This window comes from Hypomesus transpacificus, chromosome 4 (assembly GCF_021917145.1).
Source record: "Hypomesus transpacificus isolate Combined female chromosome 4, fHypTra1, whole genome shotgun sequence".
NCBI classification, from domain to species: domain Eukaryota; kingdom Metazoa; phylum Chordata; class Actinopteri; order Osmeriformes; family Osmeridae; genus Hypomesus; species Hypomesus transpacificus.
Window position 1 is genome coordinate 5,657,721 of NC_061063.1, and position 17,961 is coordinate 5,675,681.

Consider the following 17,961-nt stretch of genomic DNA (forward strand, 5'->3'; position numbering starts at 1 on the left):
CTCTCTTTGCTGTGTTGCTCACACAGTGCTGATAACGGCTTCAACACACTGTAGAGCTCGCAGTCTGTCACAGAAGAAGACGCGTCCAGGCTTGCCTATTGATGCCTCAGGACCAATGAGATTTGAGAGGAAGATCGCTTTGTAGCTGTAAACTGGCCACACCTCTGTCTGGGACTGCCTCTGTAAGTCAGCCAAGGCCCCAAGGAACCTGAGAAAGAGTGAGGGGATGATTACTGGCTGTCAATAAACATGGAATCAACTGTACATGTATAGGCCAGGTGTGATGGTGTTCAAGTTAAGGGAAAGCAAGGTAGGGAAGAGGGAAAAGAGCAGGAAGAGGAGTGGAGTGGAGGAGAGAGGGAAGAGAGGTGGAGGAGAGGTGGAGGAGAGAAGGAGGAGAGGTGGAGGAGAGAAGGAGGAAAGGTGGAGTAGAGAGGGAGGAAAGGTGGAGAGGAGGAGAGGTGGAGGCGGGTAGGAGGAGAGGTGGAGAGAAGGAGAGGCGGGAGAGATGAATCCTGGAATGACGAAAGGAGGAAGGAAAAAGTGGAGGCGGCGTGGTGTTTCTGAGGGAATGTTTTGTGCGGTGTTATCACTGCTGTGTCAATGTTACGCACGTGTGTGACAGTACACGAAATGTCATCTACTGCCCTTCAGATTACACACACAAGTACTCGGGGGAAACATGAGCAGAGGAGGGAGCGAGGGAGTGGGAAGCAGCAAGAGGGAGTGAGCTGAGAGTACGCTTGATGAAAAAGAAAGAAAAGTCCACCTACATCCATGGTTCTCCACTTCAGCGACTTCCATTTGCTCTTCAAGTTAACCTCCTTTTATCTGCACTATTCATCCATCTCCCATCTTCTCCATCTGTAGGCCACCAGGCCACCATCTCCCAAAATGTGACATTTTACAAAAGTCCTGATCATAGTGAGTCCAACAGGTGTGCTGTTTATGACTCTCTTTCTCTCACTATGAGATTGGAATATGATCTATAAATTAATACAGCGGGTGATTGCTGTTTACAGTTTTGCAGCAAACAGGATACATCACATTACCGTCGGCGTTAACGGGTCTCCACAGCAACGCAGTGCGCTGCAGTGACGCCAACCGAGTGAGTGGGAAGTGGGCGTAACCACCTCCCTCCCAGGTCCGCCAGCGTGGGCGGCCCCGTGTGGTAGGGAGAGAGAAACACGACACCCCGACAGAGGAAGGGGGGGCAGTGGTGTGCGCGGGGCTAAGAGAACGGAGTATGGAAAAGGAAAAGTCTGTTGCTAGTGAGAGAAAGGAGAAAAAACTGGCCCCATTTTCTGGGTGAAAACTTTTTTCTTTGTGATCATGTTTTGACTGCTGTCTGGAAGGACGATGAGGAAGAATCTACCATGCAACATTGTATCAGCTTGCAATTTAAGATCGCAGTTCTAACACTATCCTTAAGACAACCCCAAGTCTATCAGCACGACGCTCTCAAACTTCTGGCAACGCCATTCAGACTTGAGTAGTGCATTTCCCCGAGGCCAGGGCAACTTTTGGCTTTAGTACCTCGCCGTCTATAACACATGAAAAAAAGAAACGTAGAGTTCTAAAGTATCTAAAAGGCAACAGAAGGTGTGGAATTTGGGGGATTTTTTTGTTAAAAGTTTGCATACGACTTTAGGAAGTGCGAACTTAATTATCTTCATCCCAAGAAAGAACAACGAAGCGGGTGTCAGCGAGCTAGCCAACTAGCAACCAACTAGCTAACACAGGCTAGTAAGCTAGCCATCTGAAGAGCCGCACAACGGGAAAGTGTCCTGACTGCCCACTGAACAGAATCACCATGAAAACCCCGGGGGACACGGGTAAGAGAGACTAGTAACTCGTTTAATTTACGGCAGCAGTAGTTTATGTTAGCAAACTGGTCGTCTAACATAAACTACTGCTGCCTGTTAAAACTGCTTGCAAGCGAGCTAGTTTAGCTATTTTAACGTTATGCGCCTGTTGATCATCATGCTGCTGCTGTGCTGGCTGGCAAGAGTGAAACTATGGCGCTCGACTAGCCAGTAAGCTACTGTAGCTTGTCAAAATGCACTAGGGCTAGGTAGTTATTCTATCTTAGTAGCGAACACCAACTAACATAGTTAATCAAGTTACACGTGTCGACAAATCATCAAACTATGGGGTTTGCGAAGTTAGCGATCTCTTCTGTTTCAAGTTTTCTAAAGTTGGACCGCGTTTATCTAGCCTAACTGTATAACTTGCTAACTGAGTTGCTAGCGCAAGCTAGCTAATTAGCAGAGTCAGTGTAATTGTTGGAACAGTGAACATTTCGTGGAACGTAGTGGTATAAGCATGGAGCTTTTGGTTCCAAGTAAAACCTGCGTATGTCTCTTTCTGCCTCAATTGTTCCTCTTTAACTTTGTATCAGATAGTTTCATGTGGCTGGTCAACTGTGACAAATCAAGTGTTGATTTAATGTTATCATTGCATGTTTGTTTATTGGTGTTACGGTCAAACTGCGTTAAGTGGTCTGAAATAATGGAAAACTAGCTATTCACGTTGATAGTCTTTCGCACTGGACACAACTTTTTGGTGGATCTATTTAAAGTGATGTATGATGTCCCATGGCTGAAGCATCCTGTATCTTTCTACCGCGGTAAACGTATTTACCTATAGCCAGGTAATAGGACGAAGTTAGCATCCACAAACTATTAACATGGATTATTTCATGTATTTTTTGGAATCAGCAAATACTGTTTTTTTTTTTATCGGTATTTGTTCAGCCGGACATTGATCGTTATTTGTCAAGACAGGCGACCCTCTTGATTTGCACGTCGCCCCTGAGTAGAGCAAGATTGTGTCCTTATCTGTATTGATTAGCGAGTAGATCATAGCCTAAGTGAGTTGGCAGTGAAGTCGTGTTCTTTTAATTATTAGATGATCGTTACCCCTCACTCCACTCAACCACTAGCGTTAAGTGGGTAGACTTCAGGCATGGAAAACCTTCCACCTTTGTCTTTAAAATTGAAATGCTACCTTTCATATAGTTTATAACTCAATTCTACATGTACATATGGGTGATGGAAGGGATTTTTTTAACCTATTGTTATGATTATGTTATGGATGAAGATGTCAAAATGGAGCTCTTTTGTTTGGTTGAGATGTGTGTTTCACTAGTGTATGTACGAGCATAGCTATGCCCCCTGGGCCTTCTGGAACTCCACCCTAACATGCTGGAATCCACCCCTCTTACTTCCATTGTGGAAAAACAAACCTGGAGAGGAAGTGATGTGTGTTGTGTAAGAATTGCTATTCCTAAGTAGACTGTCAGTGTAAAAGTTTGAACTAGAAATGTTATCTAGATTGTTGTCCACACAGACTGCATGTGGGTTGGTTTAGGACACGTACACACAGAAACACACACAAAAACACCCCCACACACACACTGCCCCAGCCAGGTGACAGAGCTCATAGGTGTGTATGTGCCCTGCTCCAAGGGTCACCTTCCATGTGCATCCCAGCAGGAAGCGAGCAGTCTGGCCCGCTAGCTCCAATTTTCCACTTGTGTTACTCATTGGATCAACAAGCTGCCACACGTAGACGTCACAGCTGTGGCCAGGCACGTTCTCCTGGTGTGTGTGTGTCGGTGTGTGTGTGTGTGGAGGGGGGGGGGTAATAAGGGGGTGGGGAGGGTATAGAGTGAGAGTGTTTGTGTGTGACTGAACACAGGTTGTCTGATGGTTGGGACTGGGGGAGCGCATGGGGCAGGCAGCCAGTCAGAAACACTTCCAGCACTGGTTTGTGTGTGTATGTCACCCTGGCTTCATGATCTGATTCCTCTGCAGTTCAGAACAAGTCAAGTGGAACCAAAGTAGTTGGCTCAGTGACCAGATAAGGCTGTTAGGACCCCTATCTCTGTAGCACACTGACAGGATACAGGCGCTCCAGCTGACACACACACTTTAAGAGGTCTCTTTAAATAGAATCATTCTACACACCCCCTTTGTTGTGTTGCATTTTTAAGAGTAAAAATTCTGACAGTTAGGCCAGACACCAAAATCAACATGTCATGTAAAGTCAGGCCACAAGGCCATTTCTGTTCCCGGACGTCTAGCCAAGGTGTGTGTGTGTGTGTGTGCATGCGTGTGTGAGAGGAGCAGGTTGTTGTGTCCTTTGGCTGTAATGGTTTATGGCTGTATGTATGTGTGTGTGTGTGTGTGTGGCCTGGCCTGTGGGAACCCCAGAGGTTTAGTCTGGCCCATGTCTGTCACAACTTGCTCTGCATCTCCTGTGGCTTTTGGCTTTCTACTTGAATTAGTGTTTGTGAGGGAGAGAATATGTGTGTGAGTAAGAGGGAAAATAGTGTTAGCGAGTCAAGTGTGTGTGTGTGCGGTAGAGAGGGAGGGGAACTGTTTGAGCGAGAGTAGCCTAAGCGTGTGGGTGAATGAACGAGTGTGTGTGGGTGTGTGTGAGTATTTGACCTCAAACTAATGTTTGTGTTGGTGGTGTGCTGGGAGGCAGATTGAGGAGCAGACGTCTCTAACCTGGGTCCTGTAAAGGCTGTGCACCAAAGAGGGAACTGGAAGGCAGAACTGCTGGTTTCTCATGCCACTTCACACCAAACTGGCAACCCACACCACCAACCTGGCAACCAGGCTCAATCAAAGCGGGCTAGGTGTGAAGGGGAAGGGAGGTGTATGGGAACCTCAGCCTTGGAATGTTTTTTTTCTTTCTGGGGGGGGGGAATGGTGACCAAATGGGCCCATCGTCCCCACCCACTGTGCCCCTTGTCTCCCCCTTCTCTCCCCCAGTCTCCACCCTGGTCTTTACAGTTCCAGACTAGACCACAGAAGAGCTGAGGTAATTAAACAGCGACACTGTTTTCCCTGACTAGGCACAGCAAACCCGTACACACACGTTTGAGTGTGAGAGAGGGAGTGTGTGTGTGCACGCCACCCTATAGATCAGATGTGTTGATGGAAGCTACGGACAGACATTTACCTACATACAGTAAGCTTTAGGTACAGTCACTCAGATCGTTTTACTGAGGACTGTTCTTTCATTTTCCCCTCTGTCTCTCTCTCCCTCCCTCTCTCCGTCTTTCATTTTCTTACACACTCAGTTTATTAGGGCTCCCAGACCCCCCACATATCACATAATGGCTGATGTCTGTGTTGCATTACCCCCCTCCACACACACACACACACACACACACACACACACACACACACACACACACACTACTAATTCTGCCATGTCTGTGGTGACGCCTCTGGGACTCCTCTGATTTCATTGGTGGGCCTGGTCTTGATGAGGAGCCAGGATTAGTGCAGTTAGACATGGAGACTAGGACCTGTCTGTCTGTTTGTCTGCTATTTATCCATTAGTCTGTCTGCCTGCCTGCCTTTGTATCTGCCTGTCTGTCTGAGAGGGACCAGTGCCTGTGAGTTGACTGTGAGTGAATCCCACAACTGTAGTCACCAAGTTGTCGCTGGCTGATTGGTGTGTGTGTGTGGGTTTGAAGGAAAATAGAAGTCGTCTGGAGCCTTAACCACAACACACACTGTAGATTTGGATTTGGAGAAATGTATCTCTTTGACTCACATTCTCTCTCTTACACACACGCCTTCCGCGGCAGTCACATAACAGCAGTATTAGCAGAAACTCCCCCTGTCTCACCATGTAGGGCTGATGTGAATCCCACAGCACACACACACACTCAGAGGGGTCTGGACTGTGTCAGGAGGCTGTGTGCGCTCCAGCCTCAGGCCTGGAGATGCCGTCACGTCTTCATCACACACATGTCCATTCAGGATTCCACTCTGGTGACACACACACACACACACAGACACAGAGCCAAATGACTACACACAGTGGTGGGTAGGTTCCGTTTCTCTCTGTCCTGGGTAGAGTAAGGGGCGAAAGGTCTCGCTCTGCACCTGACGCTGGCTGCCCACCACCCTCTCTCCTCGTCTTGTCCTTCCCTCCTCCCCAGAGCCATGCCTGGCTCCCACACTCCCCCCTTCTGTGTCCCCCCTCCAGCTCTACGTGCTGTCGCGGGCTTGTCTGTCTTCTCGGTTCTGCTCGAACAAGGAGTGTGTGTGTGTGTTTGTCTGCAACAGCCCCCCACCCCTGTGTGACCAGCCGGGCAGAGGCAGGAAGACCTTTTCCTCCTTCTAAATATAAAGGCACAAAGAATAGGAGGAAGGGAGGAGGAGGAGAGAAAGGAGGGACTAATAGAGGGAGCGGGACAGAAGGAGAGAAGGAGAGTGTTTAGTCTCAGGCCAGTAGGAGAGCAGGACAATGCCAGTACGATGCCTATCTGGTGGTCCAGAGGGCACTGACGTCAGAGGGGTCTGTAACAGCCTGACCGACTGCAGACAGACAATAGCTGCTTCCTGACACCCCCCCCTTCAAGGAACCCTGGGATGGTCGTTCTGGGTCTGGAACCCCCTTACATGAAACTGAGTTGGGTTCTGATGAGAGAGACAGAGAGAGAGAGAGAATATGTATCGGTGTTTATGCTTTTCTAACCTAGCTACAGCCTTGGGGGCTAATGTGTGGTCCCACCTGAACCCAAGGTAGATCACACACACACACACACACACACACACACGGGATGCAACATCTGATGCCACAGATGAGGTAGTATGTAGCAATATAAAACATGTATGTGTGCATGAGTTTGTGCATGCATGCTTGTGTCTTTAGAGGGTGAACAGTGCGTGCTTCTGCCAAAGCAACAGTCAAGTTCATGGAGCAAAGTCTGATGAAACGGAGCGCGTGCACACACACACAAACGGCCTCGGACCTCTTTGTCCTTCTACACAGTTTTGCTGCCTTATCCTGTCAGAAGGATCATTTGAGGAACCTTTTCATTAAATGCGTCGGTTTCTGTTGTCCTGTTTCTACTGTTTATTTATAGAGCGAACAGGCCTAGTCGCTAGGCGACCATGTCTGAGAGGGAGCGAGGGAGGCGGAGGGAGAAAGAGAAAGAAAGGGATGGTAAGGCGAAGGGGGGGGGGGGGGGGTGGACTCTTAGGTGAAAGCTGAATGACAAACAAGAGCAGGCCATGAGTCAGCACTGACGCACACGTGCACACACACACGGCTGTTGTTCCCTTGTGTGTGTGTCAGTGCCCATTGTGCACCCACGCATGGACCCACTTATATAGATATGTTTGTTAATTTGCTCTACCGGGATATTGGTTATGTGGTGTGTGCGTGCTGGGCAGCATTCTGCGCGCTGCTCCATGCCAAGCAGGAGCAAAGGGACCCCGCTCCTCTGGACACACACACTGGCCCCAACATGTTGGCCCCAACATGTATCAAAACAACAAGCCCCAAAATATGTGTGCTGGTATTGCAATATCTAAATATTTCAACTGTTCTTCCACCGTCGTGTTTGATTGCGCTCCCCTGTATCTGAGCGACTTCTCCGGCCTCGCTTTGTTATGGGAAGCTAGCTGTAACCTCTGCTATTTAGGCTGCTCCATATTCTGCTTTTATCATTGTCTGTGTGTGTGAAGGCCTTATAGAGGTATGTTGTGGTGTCTGCTGTTAACACTGACCTTGTGTTCAAGTGCTGTTGAGACTTTACGCTAGACCCATGTCGGTGGAACATAAACACACACACACACACACACAGTGGTCTCCATCACGAGCTGACGTGTGAAGCTTGTCGGAGCGCGCCTGTCCTCCAGACTTAAGGCCGGTCACTACGTTCACATGCACAAAATATTTTCGGGTTTTTGCCTTTTATTCCGAGAATAGCCCCTCCCTCCTAAACATGGCAACTGAGAGAACCAGGATTCCACAGTCATTCCTGTTGACATGACATGCACACTGCTGATGAACCACTTGGAAATGCTGGCCACACTTCCATCTCTCAACACCCCTCCGTGTCTGTCCTCCCCAGGGTTCGCCTTCCCTGACTGGGCCTACAAGCCCGAGTCGAGCCCTGGCTCGCGGCAGATCCAGCTGTGGCACTTCATCCTGGAGCTGCTGAGGAAGGAGGAGTACCACGACGTCATCGCCTGGCAGGGCGACTACGGGGAGTTTGTCATCAAGGACCCCGACGAGGTGGCCCGCCTGTGGGGGGCACGCAAGTGCAAGCCCCAGATGAACTATGACAAGCTGAGCCGGGCTCTGAGGTACGGGGGGGGGGGAGGCGTCTGTCTGTGTGTCTCTGTGTCTGTCTGTCTCTCTGTCTGTCTGTCTCTCTGCGTCTGACTCTCTGTCTGTGTCTGTATGTCTCTCTGCCTCTGCCTGTCTCTCTGCATCTGTCTGTCTCTCTGTGTCTGTCTCTCTGGCTCTGCCTGTCTCTCTGCGTCTCTCTGTGTCTGTCTCTCTGGCTCTGCCTGTCTCTCTGCGTCTCTCTGTGTCTGTCTCTCTGGCTCTGCCTGTCTCTCTGCGTCTCTCTGTGTCTGTCTCTCTGTGTCTATCTGTCTCTCTGTGTCTATCTGTTTATCTGTTTCATTTTCTGTCTGTCTTTTCACCTCTACACCATAGCACAGAGCGAGATGTTTTCTTTTCTTATTCATTTAAAGAGGAGGCCAGAGAGACAGAACAGGGATGTTGTTAATCACGACTCATCTCAGATGTAACCATGGCTCCTCCTACTGTCACACGTGCACACACACACTCACACACACACACACACACTCACACACACACACACTCACACACATACACACTTTTTCCCTGTGTGGAGCACATGTGGGATGTGCTGAACTTTTATTTAGCTCTCAGTCTGTTCTCACCCTCTGACACACAGCATGCCTGCCCACACACACACACACACAAACACACACACGCACACACACACACACACACACACAGCGGAAGACAGTAAGTCATCAGTGTCACCTCTGTGTCGTAGGTTGGTGTGGGTGAGTTGGTGATGGTTTCTCGTTCTCCTCCCTTTCTGTCATCAGCACTCCCTCCTGTCTGTCTCCCTCTCTCGTCTTCTCTCTACTCCAGTGTGTGTGTGTGTGTGTGTGTGTGTGTGTTTGCTTGGGTCTCCTGGGTATCTGGTCTGGGTGAGTCTCTCCCAGGCTTCTGTAGTCCCTCTTCTAAACTTGCTCAGACTGTCCTGACTGGAAGAAGGAACTGATCCCTTCCCTGTGAACTCAGTCATAGATGGCCAGTCTATGGCGTGTGTGTGTTTCCTGTATACTGTAAGTGTGTGCATGCAGCAGGGTTAGTTTGGGGCTTCGTTTGATTCGAGTTCAAATGCTCTTCAAAGCACTTAAGAACAAGCTCAAGCGTGTGTGTGTCTGTGTTTGTGTGTGTGTGTGTGGTGTTTGTGTGTGTAGTATGTAGCTGGTTGTTTTTGTTCATGTGCATAGTCTCACCCTACCACCATCTCCCTTGTGTGTGCGTGTGCATGTTGAAGGGCTCTCAATCCATCTGTGAACATTATGTCCTAACCTCCTGTGTCCACTTCACCCAACAACTACATCAAAGCAAAACCCGCTGTGTGTGTATGGGGTGTGTGTGTGTGTCACATCTTGGAGGAGGCCACGTACTCATTGATACACTGCAGGTGGAGGCTAAGGAATTACACACAGGCTCTGTGTGTGTGTGTGTGTGTGTGTGTGTCTAACAAGCCTTCTGCCTCTTACAGATACTATTACAACAAGAGGATTCTTCATAAAACTAAGGGGAAAAGGTTCACCTACAAGTTCAACTTCAACAAGCTGGTCCTGGTCAACTATCCCTTTATAGACATGGGCTCTGGTAGGTCCCGTGCACACACACACACACACACACTCACACTCACACACACACACACACACTCACACACACTCACACACACACACACTCACACACTCACACACACACACACACTCACACACACACACTCACACACACTCACACACACACACACTCACACACACTCACACACACACACTCACACACACTCACACACACACACACTCACACACACTCACACACACACACACTCACACACACACACACACACACTCTGACACATTATTAGCAGTGTTAGGCTCAGCCATAGACAGTAAAACAGCTCCTCAGTAATGTTGGGTATGAGACAGACCGTTAGACTGTATGATGTGGTGTGGAGTCTGACATGTTTTCATAGCATGGTTACACACATGCGCAGACACACAAAAACATGTGCGCACACGTTTGACAAAGTCACACACACACACACATACACACACATACAAATCAAACACAGACACTTTCTCTGTCTCTTTCTCACACACACACACACACACACACACACACACACACACACACACACACACACACACACACACACACACACACACACACACACACACACACACGTAGTGGTTTTGGGGAAAACAGAGTTAGCCGAGCCGTGTTTGTGATGGCAGAAGGAGCAACTTTCCACTGTTTCATTCTGGTGCCACACAGCCTGGCAGCCTGGCAGGGCCGGGGAAAGTAGGAGGGCAAACGTGGCCCGCCATGTTTTCTTACCCGTCTGTTTAGTAGGACTCTCTCTCTTTCTCGCTCTCTCACTCTGTATCTGTCTCTCTCTCCTCTGTCTCTGTCTATTCTCCTTGCAGTATTCTCTACTTCATCCAGCAATGCTCCTCTCTCTAATGCTTCTCTCTGTCTCTGTCCAGGTCGAGGGGTCCCCCAGAGCGCCCCCCCCGTGCCGACAGGCAGCAGCCACTTCCGCTTCCCCCCGTCCACGCCGTCCGAGGTGCTGTCCCCCAGCGAGGACCTGCGCAGCCCGGGCGTGTTCAGCAGCGTGGCGCGCCGCATGGCCCGGGGCTCCGTGTCCGACTGCTCCGACGGCACCTCCACCAACTCTGAGCTGGAGGAGGGGCTGGGCGGGGGAGAGGAGCGCCCCGGCGGGGCCGAGAGGGCCTACAGGAACCTCCTCCACCCCCGCCTCCCTCACGACTCCCTCTTCAGGGTGTACGGGGGGAACCCCGGGGTGCTGGGCCGCCACCCGCCCTCCCACCGGCTGCACCCGGACTCCCTCTCCCCGTTCCCCGTCTCCCCCCTGCCCGGCCCCGGGGGGCTCCTGGCCCCGCCCCTCTCCCCGGCCCTGTCTATGACCCCCACCTCCCACCTGCCCTACTCCCCCTCCCCCTCCCTGTCCCCCATGCTGGGCTCCCACTTCTCCTTCAACCCCGAGGACATGAAGCGCTACCTGCAGGCCCACACCCAGAGCGTCTACAACTACCACCTCAGCCCCCGCGCCTTCCTGCACTACCCCAACATCGTCATCCCCCAGCCCCACCGCCCCTCCGTGGGCCCCGACAGCAAGGCCAGCCTCAGCCTCGGCCACCACCCCCACCAAGGCCCGGCCCACTCCCATTCTCTGCACCAGCCGGCGGGGGGGAGGAGCTACAGCACCCGTCTCCCTTCAAGTTCAAGCTGCAGCCGCCGCCCCCTGGGCGCAAGCAGCGAGACGGCTCCGCCCACTCAGACGGGGGCTCCACCTCCAGCTTAGGCTCCTCCTACCCCGGCTGTGGGATGCTATCTGGCTCCTCCTCTGCTGGGCTTCCTAAGATCAAGGTGAGTCTGGTGCAATCCTGGCCAATCACAAAATAGTTCCTGGAGGTAGATACAGTCAGTTAATCAGTTTTAGGTAGTATTTTAGCTTTGTGCATGTTTTAACATGAGAATAACCCAGTTTAACCTGTCTAGTACTATTAGATAGGGATGTTACTTAGGAGTGTAACTGTTGCTGAAGAACTTTCTAGAAGGTGGTGCTGTGTGTCTGATCAGACTCTTGCGTGTTCAAGGTGGAGCCCATATCAGATGAGTCCGAGGAAGAAGAGGTGGAGGTGACCGACATCAGTGAGGAAGAGGACGATGACGAAGGGGACGTCTTCACCCCCCTGCAGCCGCATGCCAACGGGAACGCCCCCCACATCGCCAATGGCAACCCTGAGGAGGACCTAGACGAGGACGTGTTCAAGACCCCTGCAGCCCCCCTCCTGGTGGGAGGCCCCAGTCCCGGTCCCCTGGTCGGCCTGAAGAGTGAGCTGGTCCAGGGGCCTCCAGCCAGCCCCAGCGGGGCGCTCTGCATCCCCCTCAAGCAGCGCTTCAAACGCCGCTGGAGCGAGGACCAGAAGATGGAGGCCGACGGCGAGAGAGAGGAGGCGGAGGACAAGAAGGTACGGGCGGAGAGAGAGGAGGTGGCGGGCCGGGCGGAGAGCGGGAGAGGGGAGACTCCTCCCCTGAGTCTGGGAGCCCCGCCCCCGCCGGCCCAGCGCCGAGCCAGCTCCGAGCTGCAGAGAGCCACCGCACAGCTGTCTCTGGAGAACTCTGGCTGCTGAGGCCTGGGGAAAACACACACACTCAGAGACACGGACACACACACCTTTTGAGACAAACACAAGTTTTGTACCCCCACACACACACACACACACACACACACACACACACACACACAGGCTTAGACTGGGTTGAAACACACACACACACATCATGCCTTTGTCAGTACTCAGCACAGGAAGCAGCATTGTGCTGTGAATACAACACTAAGGATTTGCAGATGTATGGACTGACATCCACTCTTCAGGAGAGGCTCAGAACCCCCCCCCCCCTCCCAACACACACACACACACCATCTCATATCTAACCCTGAGACCCCACAAACACTCATTACCCCCCCAATCCATCATACCACCACACTGTCACAAGGTGCCTTTCTCCCTGTGCCAGTCTTGAGTCAATACGGGATCTCTGCCTCTACCCCCCCCAGCCCGCCACACACACACACACACAGGCATACAAACAAATACATACACACACCTGCGAGGTGCCAGGTGTTACTGACAAATGCAAAAGAGATTGCAGAAGAAGTGTGTGGGATGTGTCCATGGTTCGGGACCCCCCCCGCGCCTCACGTGGAGGAGGTGGCGAGCGGCCGGGATCAGACCTGAGCCCGCCGGGGAGCACCTCCCTCTCTCTCCGACTCTGCCTGCCAACTCAAGAGGAAGCGGACAGCTCCAATGCAGTTACCCCACTCCCGAACCCTTCCCCTCCACAGGCCTGCCCCAGCTGAGCTGCCTCATGAGACAGACAGTATGGCACTGTGCACACTTGTGCAGTACAGCCCCCCTCTCACTAGTGATGTTGTAATCCCTCACTAGGGCTGTTGCATAGAGAGAGAGCAGGGGGGGGCTGGTGGTCTGTCCTCAATCTGATGGATGGACAGACTTTAAAGGTTGATCTTCAGCTCTCCATGCCCCTACTTTTTTCTTCCACTTTGCTCTCAATCTTTCTTTTCTCCCAAGAGAGTGCCTTGGAGAATGGGATAGTATTTCCGGAGGATGCTATGGGCATTTAGTGGTGGAGAGAGGCTGAGCTCTGGTACAGAAGATGTTGGAACTGAGACTAGTTGAGCTGAAACACTGACATGAGTTAAATGTATGACCCAGTGTTTGACCTCCAGCCCAGGTAACAAAGCCCTCAGAAGCCTTTCTGTGTTTGAAATGATTTTCCATTTCTTCTTCTGTGTTTAGGAGAATTTTGGAGCCCGAAATGAACAAAGAGGATGGAATGAGATTGTGCCTTTGTTTTGGATATGTGACATGAACCCCCTACACACATTCACACACACACATTCACACACACACATAATTGTGGTGGGCCCAGACCTCATACACTGCCATCTTGCCTTCTTTTTACAGAACAAGAAAAAAATATGAAACTGAATCAACACATACATAGGCTACATATAAATATATATATTTTACTTGAATATATATTCAATACAAATCTTATATTTCACAAAGCTATTGTTTGATATGAAATGAGGAGAATTATTTTTAATGATAGATTTATGAAGTTCTTATGACAGCCTGGTCTACTCTCCTTACCTTCATTTGTGAAGGTGGACACAGAAAAGGGTCCCTGTTTTTAGGTCAACTGAATCAGAAAACGTGTATTATATTGTAAGAACAAATATTTGTGTTCAGGGCAGGGATGGATAGATAGATGGATGGAAGGGGTGGAAGTGAAAGCATGTTAAAAAATCCTTATGGGAGCAAGTTGAATCATGAACCATGTGGACCTGAGATGTGGCTCCACACTTGCAGGCTGGAAGGGTCTTTTTGAGCCCAATGTGCTGGTCTTTGACAAACAAGAACATGAACCCCACATCCTGGCCCTGCAGTGGTGGACCTGGACCATGCTTCTTCGTACACCAAGATCTTCATCCACACTCCAGCATCTCCTTGCTGTACGTGTGTGTGTGTGTGTTTGCCTGTCTGTCTGTAATGGGCCTGGCCCACCAAGTGAGGCCCCTGTTTGTTCTGGAGAGTATGGAACGTGACATCATGCCTGACGTACCCCCACGCCAGCCGTCTCGCTGGCGGAGGAATGTGTCATCGTAGAAACCACCTGTTGCCCACGCAGGATGTGACATCACAAAAACCCTGCGGGGAAAGGGACTTCCCATGATGGGGAGGAAATTCGTCTGCGTGTGTAAACCACCACCCTGATCAAACACACTCATGTTCTACAGTCTAGTGGGAGGGTTGGTGCTTATGATATGTTCCAGCCAGCTTGTATTTTAACAGTCTCCCTCAATATTTCTATTGTTCTAATATTCTTTTTATTTTTCAAATTTATTACCGTTGTTACAATTAATATTATGATTATCATTAACATAACTTTTCATATTTGATTGTTTGTACCCTTTCCCTCAGGCCTCTCCCTTATTCCATTGCCTTATTGAATTTGGTGCATCTTGAAGTAATTGTTTGACGCGCTCTTCTCCAGTCTTATCGTCCATCTTAACCATTAGCTGTCTAGTCATCCTCATTGGCGCGGGTTGGTATGTGTAGTTGTGGAAATAAGGAAGGGTCATATTATTATTATATCACATTACCATCATATTTTAAATATTCCCGTTTTTGATATTGTGTATATATCTTTTTTTTCCATTTCGGGGGGACTTACTCATTAAGAAAAAGACTTGTATTTTGTTGGACCGGTGTATTATTTGAACATTGTTTTCCACCTCGCTCCCGTTTCCCCTGTCATCCCAGCGGTTACTTAACACTGTTTAGAGAAATGAGATTGAGATGACATCACGAGGACACATTCACACTTTTTGTTTCTCTTGTATTTCTTCTATTATTTGTAATTAAATTGTAATCAGGGTTCATTAAAACAGGTTAAATGGACGTGTGTCTCTGTGTCCTTCATAATTAATTTAGGTGGAAATTAGGATTCAGTGAACATTAAGTCCGTCCAAACCTCTGGTGTGGTACTATAAACTTCAGTTCAGTGGTTGTTTTACAAAGGTTACCTATGATTGAACCTATTTTTACAATCCACCGAACTGGAGGTTTCTACACTGTCCAGTCCTCACATTGTTTACACTTTTCATGTGGGTGCTACTCCTTAGACGACGAGAGAGCCGTTGAGTTTTCAGCGCATTCCGGCTTGAACTGCTTGTACTTGTGAAAGTCCAATGTTGTTTTAAAGACTGCTGCCATCTGCTGGACATTTGCGGCACTGACGTCTCAAGACTCGAGACAATCTGTTCTATCCTCTCTCAGTTCTTTGATCATATCATAGATCTATCAATATGTGTTCAAAACTAATTACACTGCTTGTTGACTTTCAATCCATCAAATAACCACTCTTGATCTGTGCTAACATTAGGAAACTTAAAATGGAAGAATGACTTATTCATGGCCTAGTCATCCCTGTCTCCACCCCCCCTCCACAGCTGCAACAGTCCCTCCTTTTTCAAGAGCCTTTCCAGAGACCAGCCTGTGGGCTGCCTTCTTATAGTTCTCTATCTGTGTTTTCTATCACTTTGTCTCACTGTCACCTCTCATTGGCCTCACTATCACCTGATCTCCCTCTGCTCCACGCTTTCCTATCTGCTCTCAGCCAATTGTATACCACCGAGCTCACCAGGAGGTGCGTTCCACAATGGTTGATTGACAGGTGATTCTGGGTCCCTGCTGGGAGGTATTGTGGAATGCGGAGGCAGGCCTTGATGGAGGTGCAGGGTTCTTGAGAGGAGTCGGGGGCTGACCCGAGGAGAGTGAGATGACAAAGGTGGCTAATCGTGGGCCATTGTTGAGAAAGACCTGGGTGAGAACGAGCCGCCTGACAGCCAGCCCCTGGCCTTTCAGGACACACACACACTCAACCTGAGCAGGGGAACACTCTGGAACTGAGAGGAAGCCCCTACAGACCATCTACAGATGCTTAAAACGTGAATGAACTGGCATCAACTGCCACTCTTGTTGCTACGCAACTACTGCAATTGTGGTTGCTAGTTGAGGGTCTGCAGACCAGACTGGGTGGACTTGTGATACTGCTGCGGAGACAGGCTCTGGACTTTTTCAGGCAGAGACTGAAGTTTTGTGGTTGGATTTGTTTTCTTGTTTTCTGCTATACGGGCACTGACGGCAAAAAGGTTGCCACTGAGGTGTAGCCATAGATCTCTGTAACCTTTCTCGAGGTGTTAAAAGCCTTTAAGCCACTTTGTGTGTGTGTGTGTGTGTCAATGTGACATGTGGATCTCTGACAGATACCAGTCTGTGCATGTACGCTATAGTCATGCAATGTTCTTCCAGTGTGCAAGGGTTGCTAAGTCTGACCAAGCAACAGTGTGTGTGTGCGTGTGTGTATTTGGGGAGAGAGATTGACCTGGTGTACATGAGTGCAAGCCCTATCCCAGTAATTGGGATTCATTACTGTGTCATGTGAAGAGAGGACACTGAGCTGTTTCTAACAGTTACCATTGGATCTCTTGCCTGCATGTCTGTACATGTTCACTCTGAGGATATGCCACGTGGATAGACATTTCACACACACACAGACATATCGTTTATGCACTCGAATCATTCATATTCATCTTTCCCTCACACACAGACATAAACATCCAAGGTTGTGGGATCACTGAGCGATGGAAGTTGCGGCAAGCTGAATGTGTTTGTGCAATGTCTTTGTCCTACAGTGTAAGTGTATCGCTGGACTGTACGCTCAGTCTCATAGTACTTCAGCTCTCTAACTGTCTGTGTGTGTGTGAGTACAGATGATGAAATCTCTCCTCAACACTGCGCCTCTCCTCATCAGTTGTCCTGCATTTGTTTGATGTGCTCGACACGGTACATGCATGACGAGAGCTCTCAGAGACTGCAGTACGCTACTATCAGGGCGTGGAGCTGGCGGGTGGGCATGAGCCACGAAACAAAAATGTCTGTGTTAGTGAGTACGACCAGTTTACATGTGTGAGAGGAGCGCCGAGCCTGAAAAGCTACACCAAGTGGGTGGGTGCCTCTCCTTCTGGGAGAATGTGTGTGTACACTAGGACACCCGTTAGTGTGAGTGTGTGGAATTACACGTACATGTTGCGTAACACCGTAGCATGTTCAAACTCTGTGGTGGCTGGCTGCGTGAGAAGCCTGCAGTGCTGCAGCAGCGGAACCCAGATCACTCGCCATCTGTGTACAGACCGTGCACATCTGTGAGCCTGTGCATATGAATGTATGTCGCACTGCAACAAAAACATCTTCACACTCTCATAGAGCTGTATGAAATTGACTACCTATCTGAGTTACAAACAGTAGAGAAATGTATAAGTGGGTCAGTCCCTCAGGAAAAGTAATCCGAGGTTAAGACGCTCGACCCTTCCTGTTTGGCTCAGCTGATGGCAACAAGCACGATGACCTCATCGCACTACTTGGTCATTGGCCTAGAGACCCTCTATCACTTGGCCAATCACGAGATGATTTGGTGACGTTAGCTTAAAAGTCTGCTCAGGTTGTAACGGGGAGGCGGGCTCTAGCCTGCGCTGACGTCAAGCACAACTCAAGGACCTCTGTGGATTGCCTGATTTAATGTACATAAAGAATAATATGAAGACAGTTAACATAAGCAGAGATACATTTCAGACGAGAATAAGAAGACCTTGTTGCGTTTTAGACCTGCCAATACCAAACTCAACTGTCATTTAGTTCGATTTTTTTTTCATCCCCTCCCCTTTTCACC

General features: G+C 49.6%; 1 protein-coding gene across 1 annotated transcript; it reads left to right on the forward strand.

The window, feature by feature from the left end:
* Positions 1-1,175: 1,175 nt before the first annotated feature.
* On the forward strand, positions 1,176-12,353 carry erf (Ets2 repressor factor). The gene is given in 6 exon segments (XM_047019154.1): positions 1,176-1,835; positions 7,892-8,126; positions 9,602-9,714; positions 10,602-11,323; positions 11,326-11,505; positions 11,736-12,353. Coding segments are annotated over 6 exon segments (1,809 nt in total). The 5' UTR covers positions 1,176-1,813; the 3' UTR covers positions 12,273-12,353.
* Positions 12,354-17,961: the final 5,608 nt, after the last annotated feature.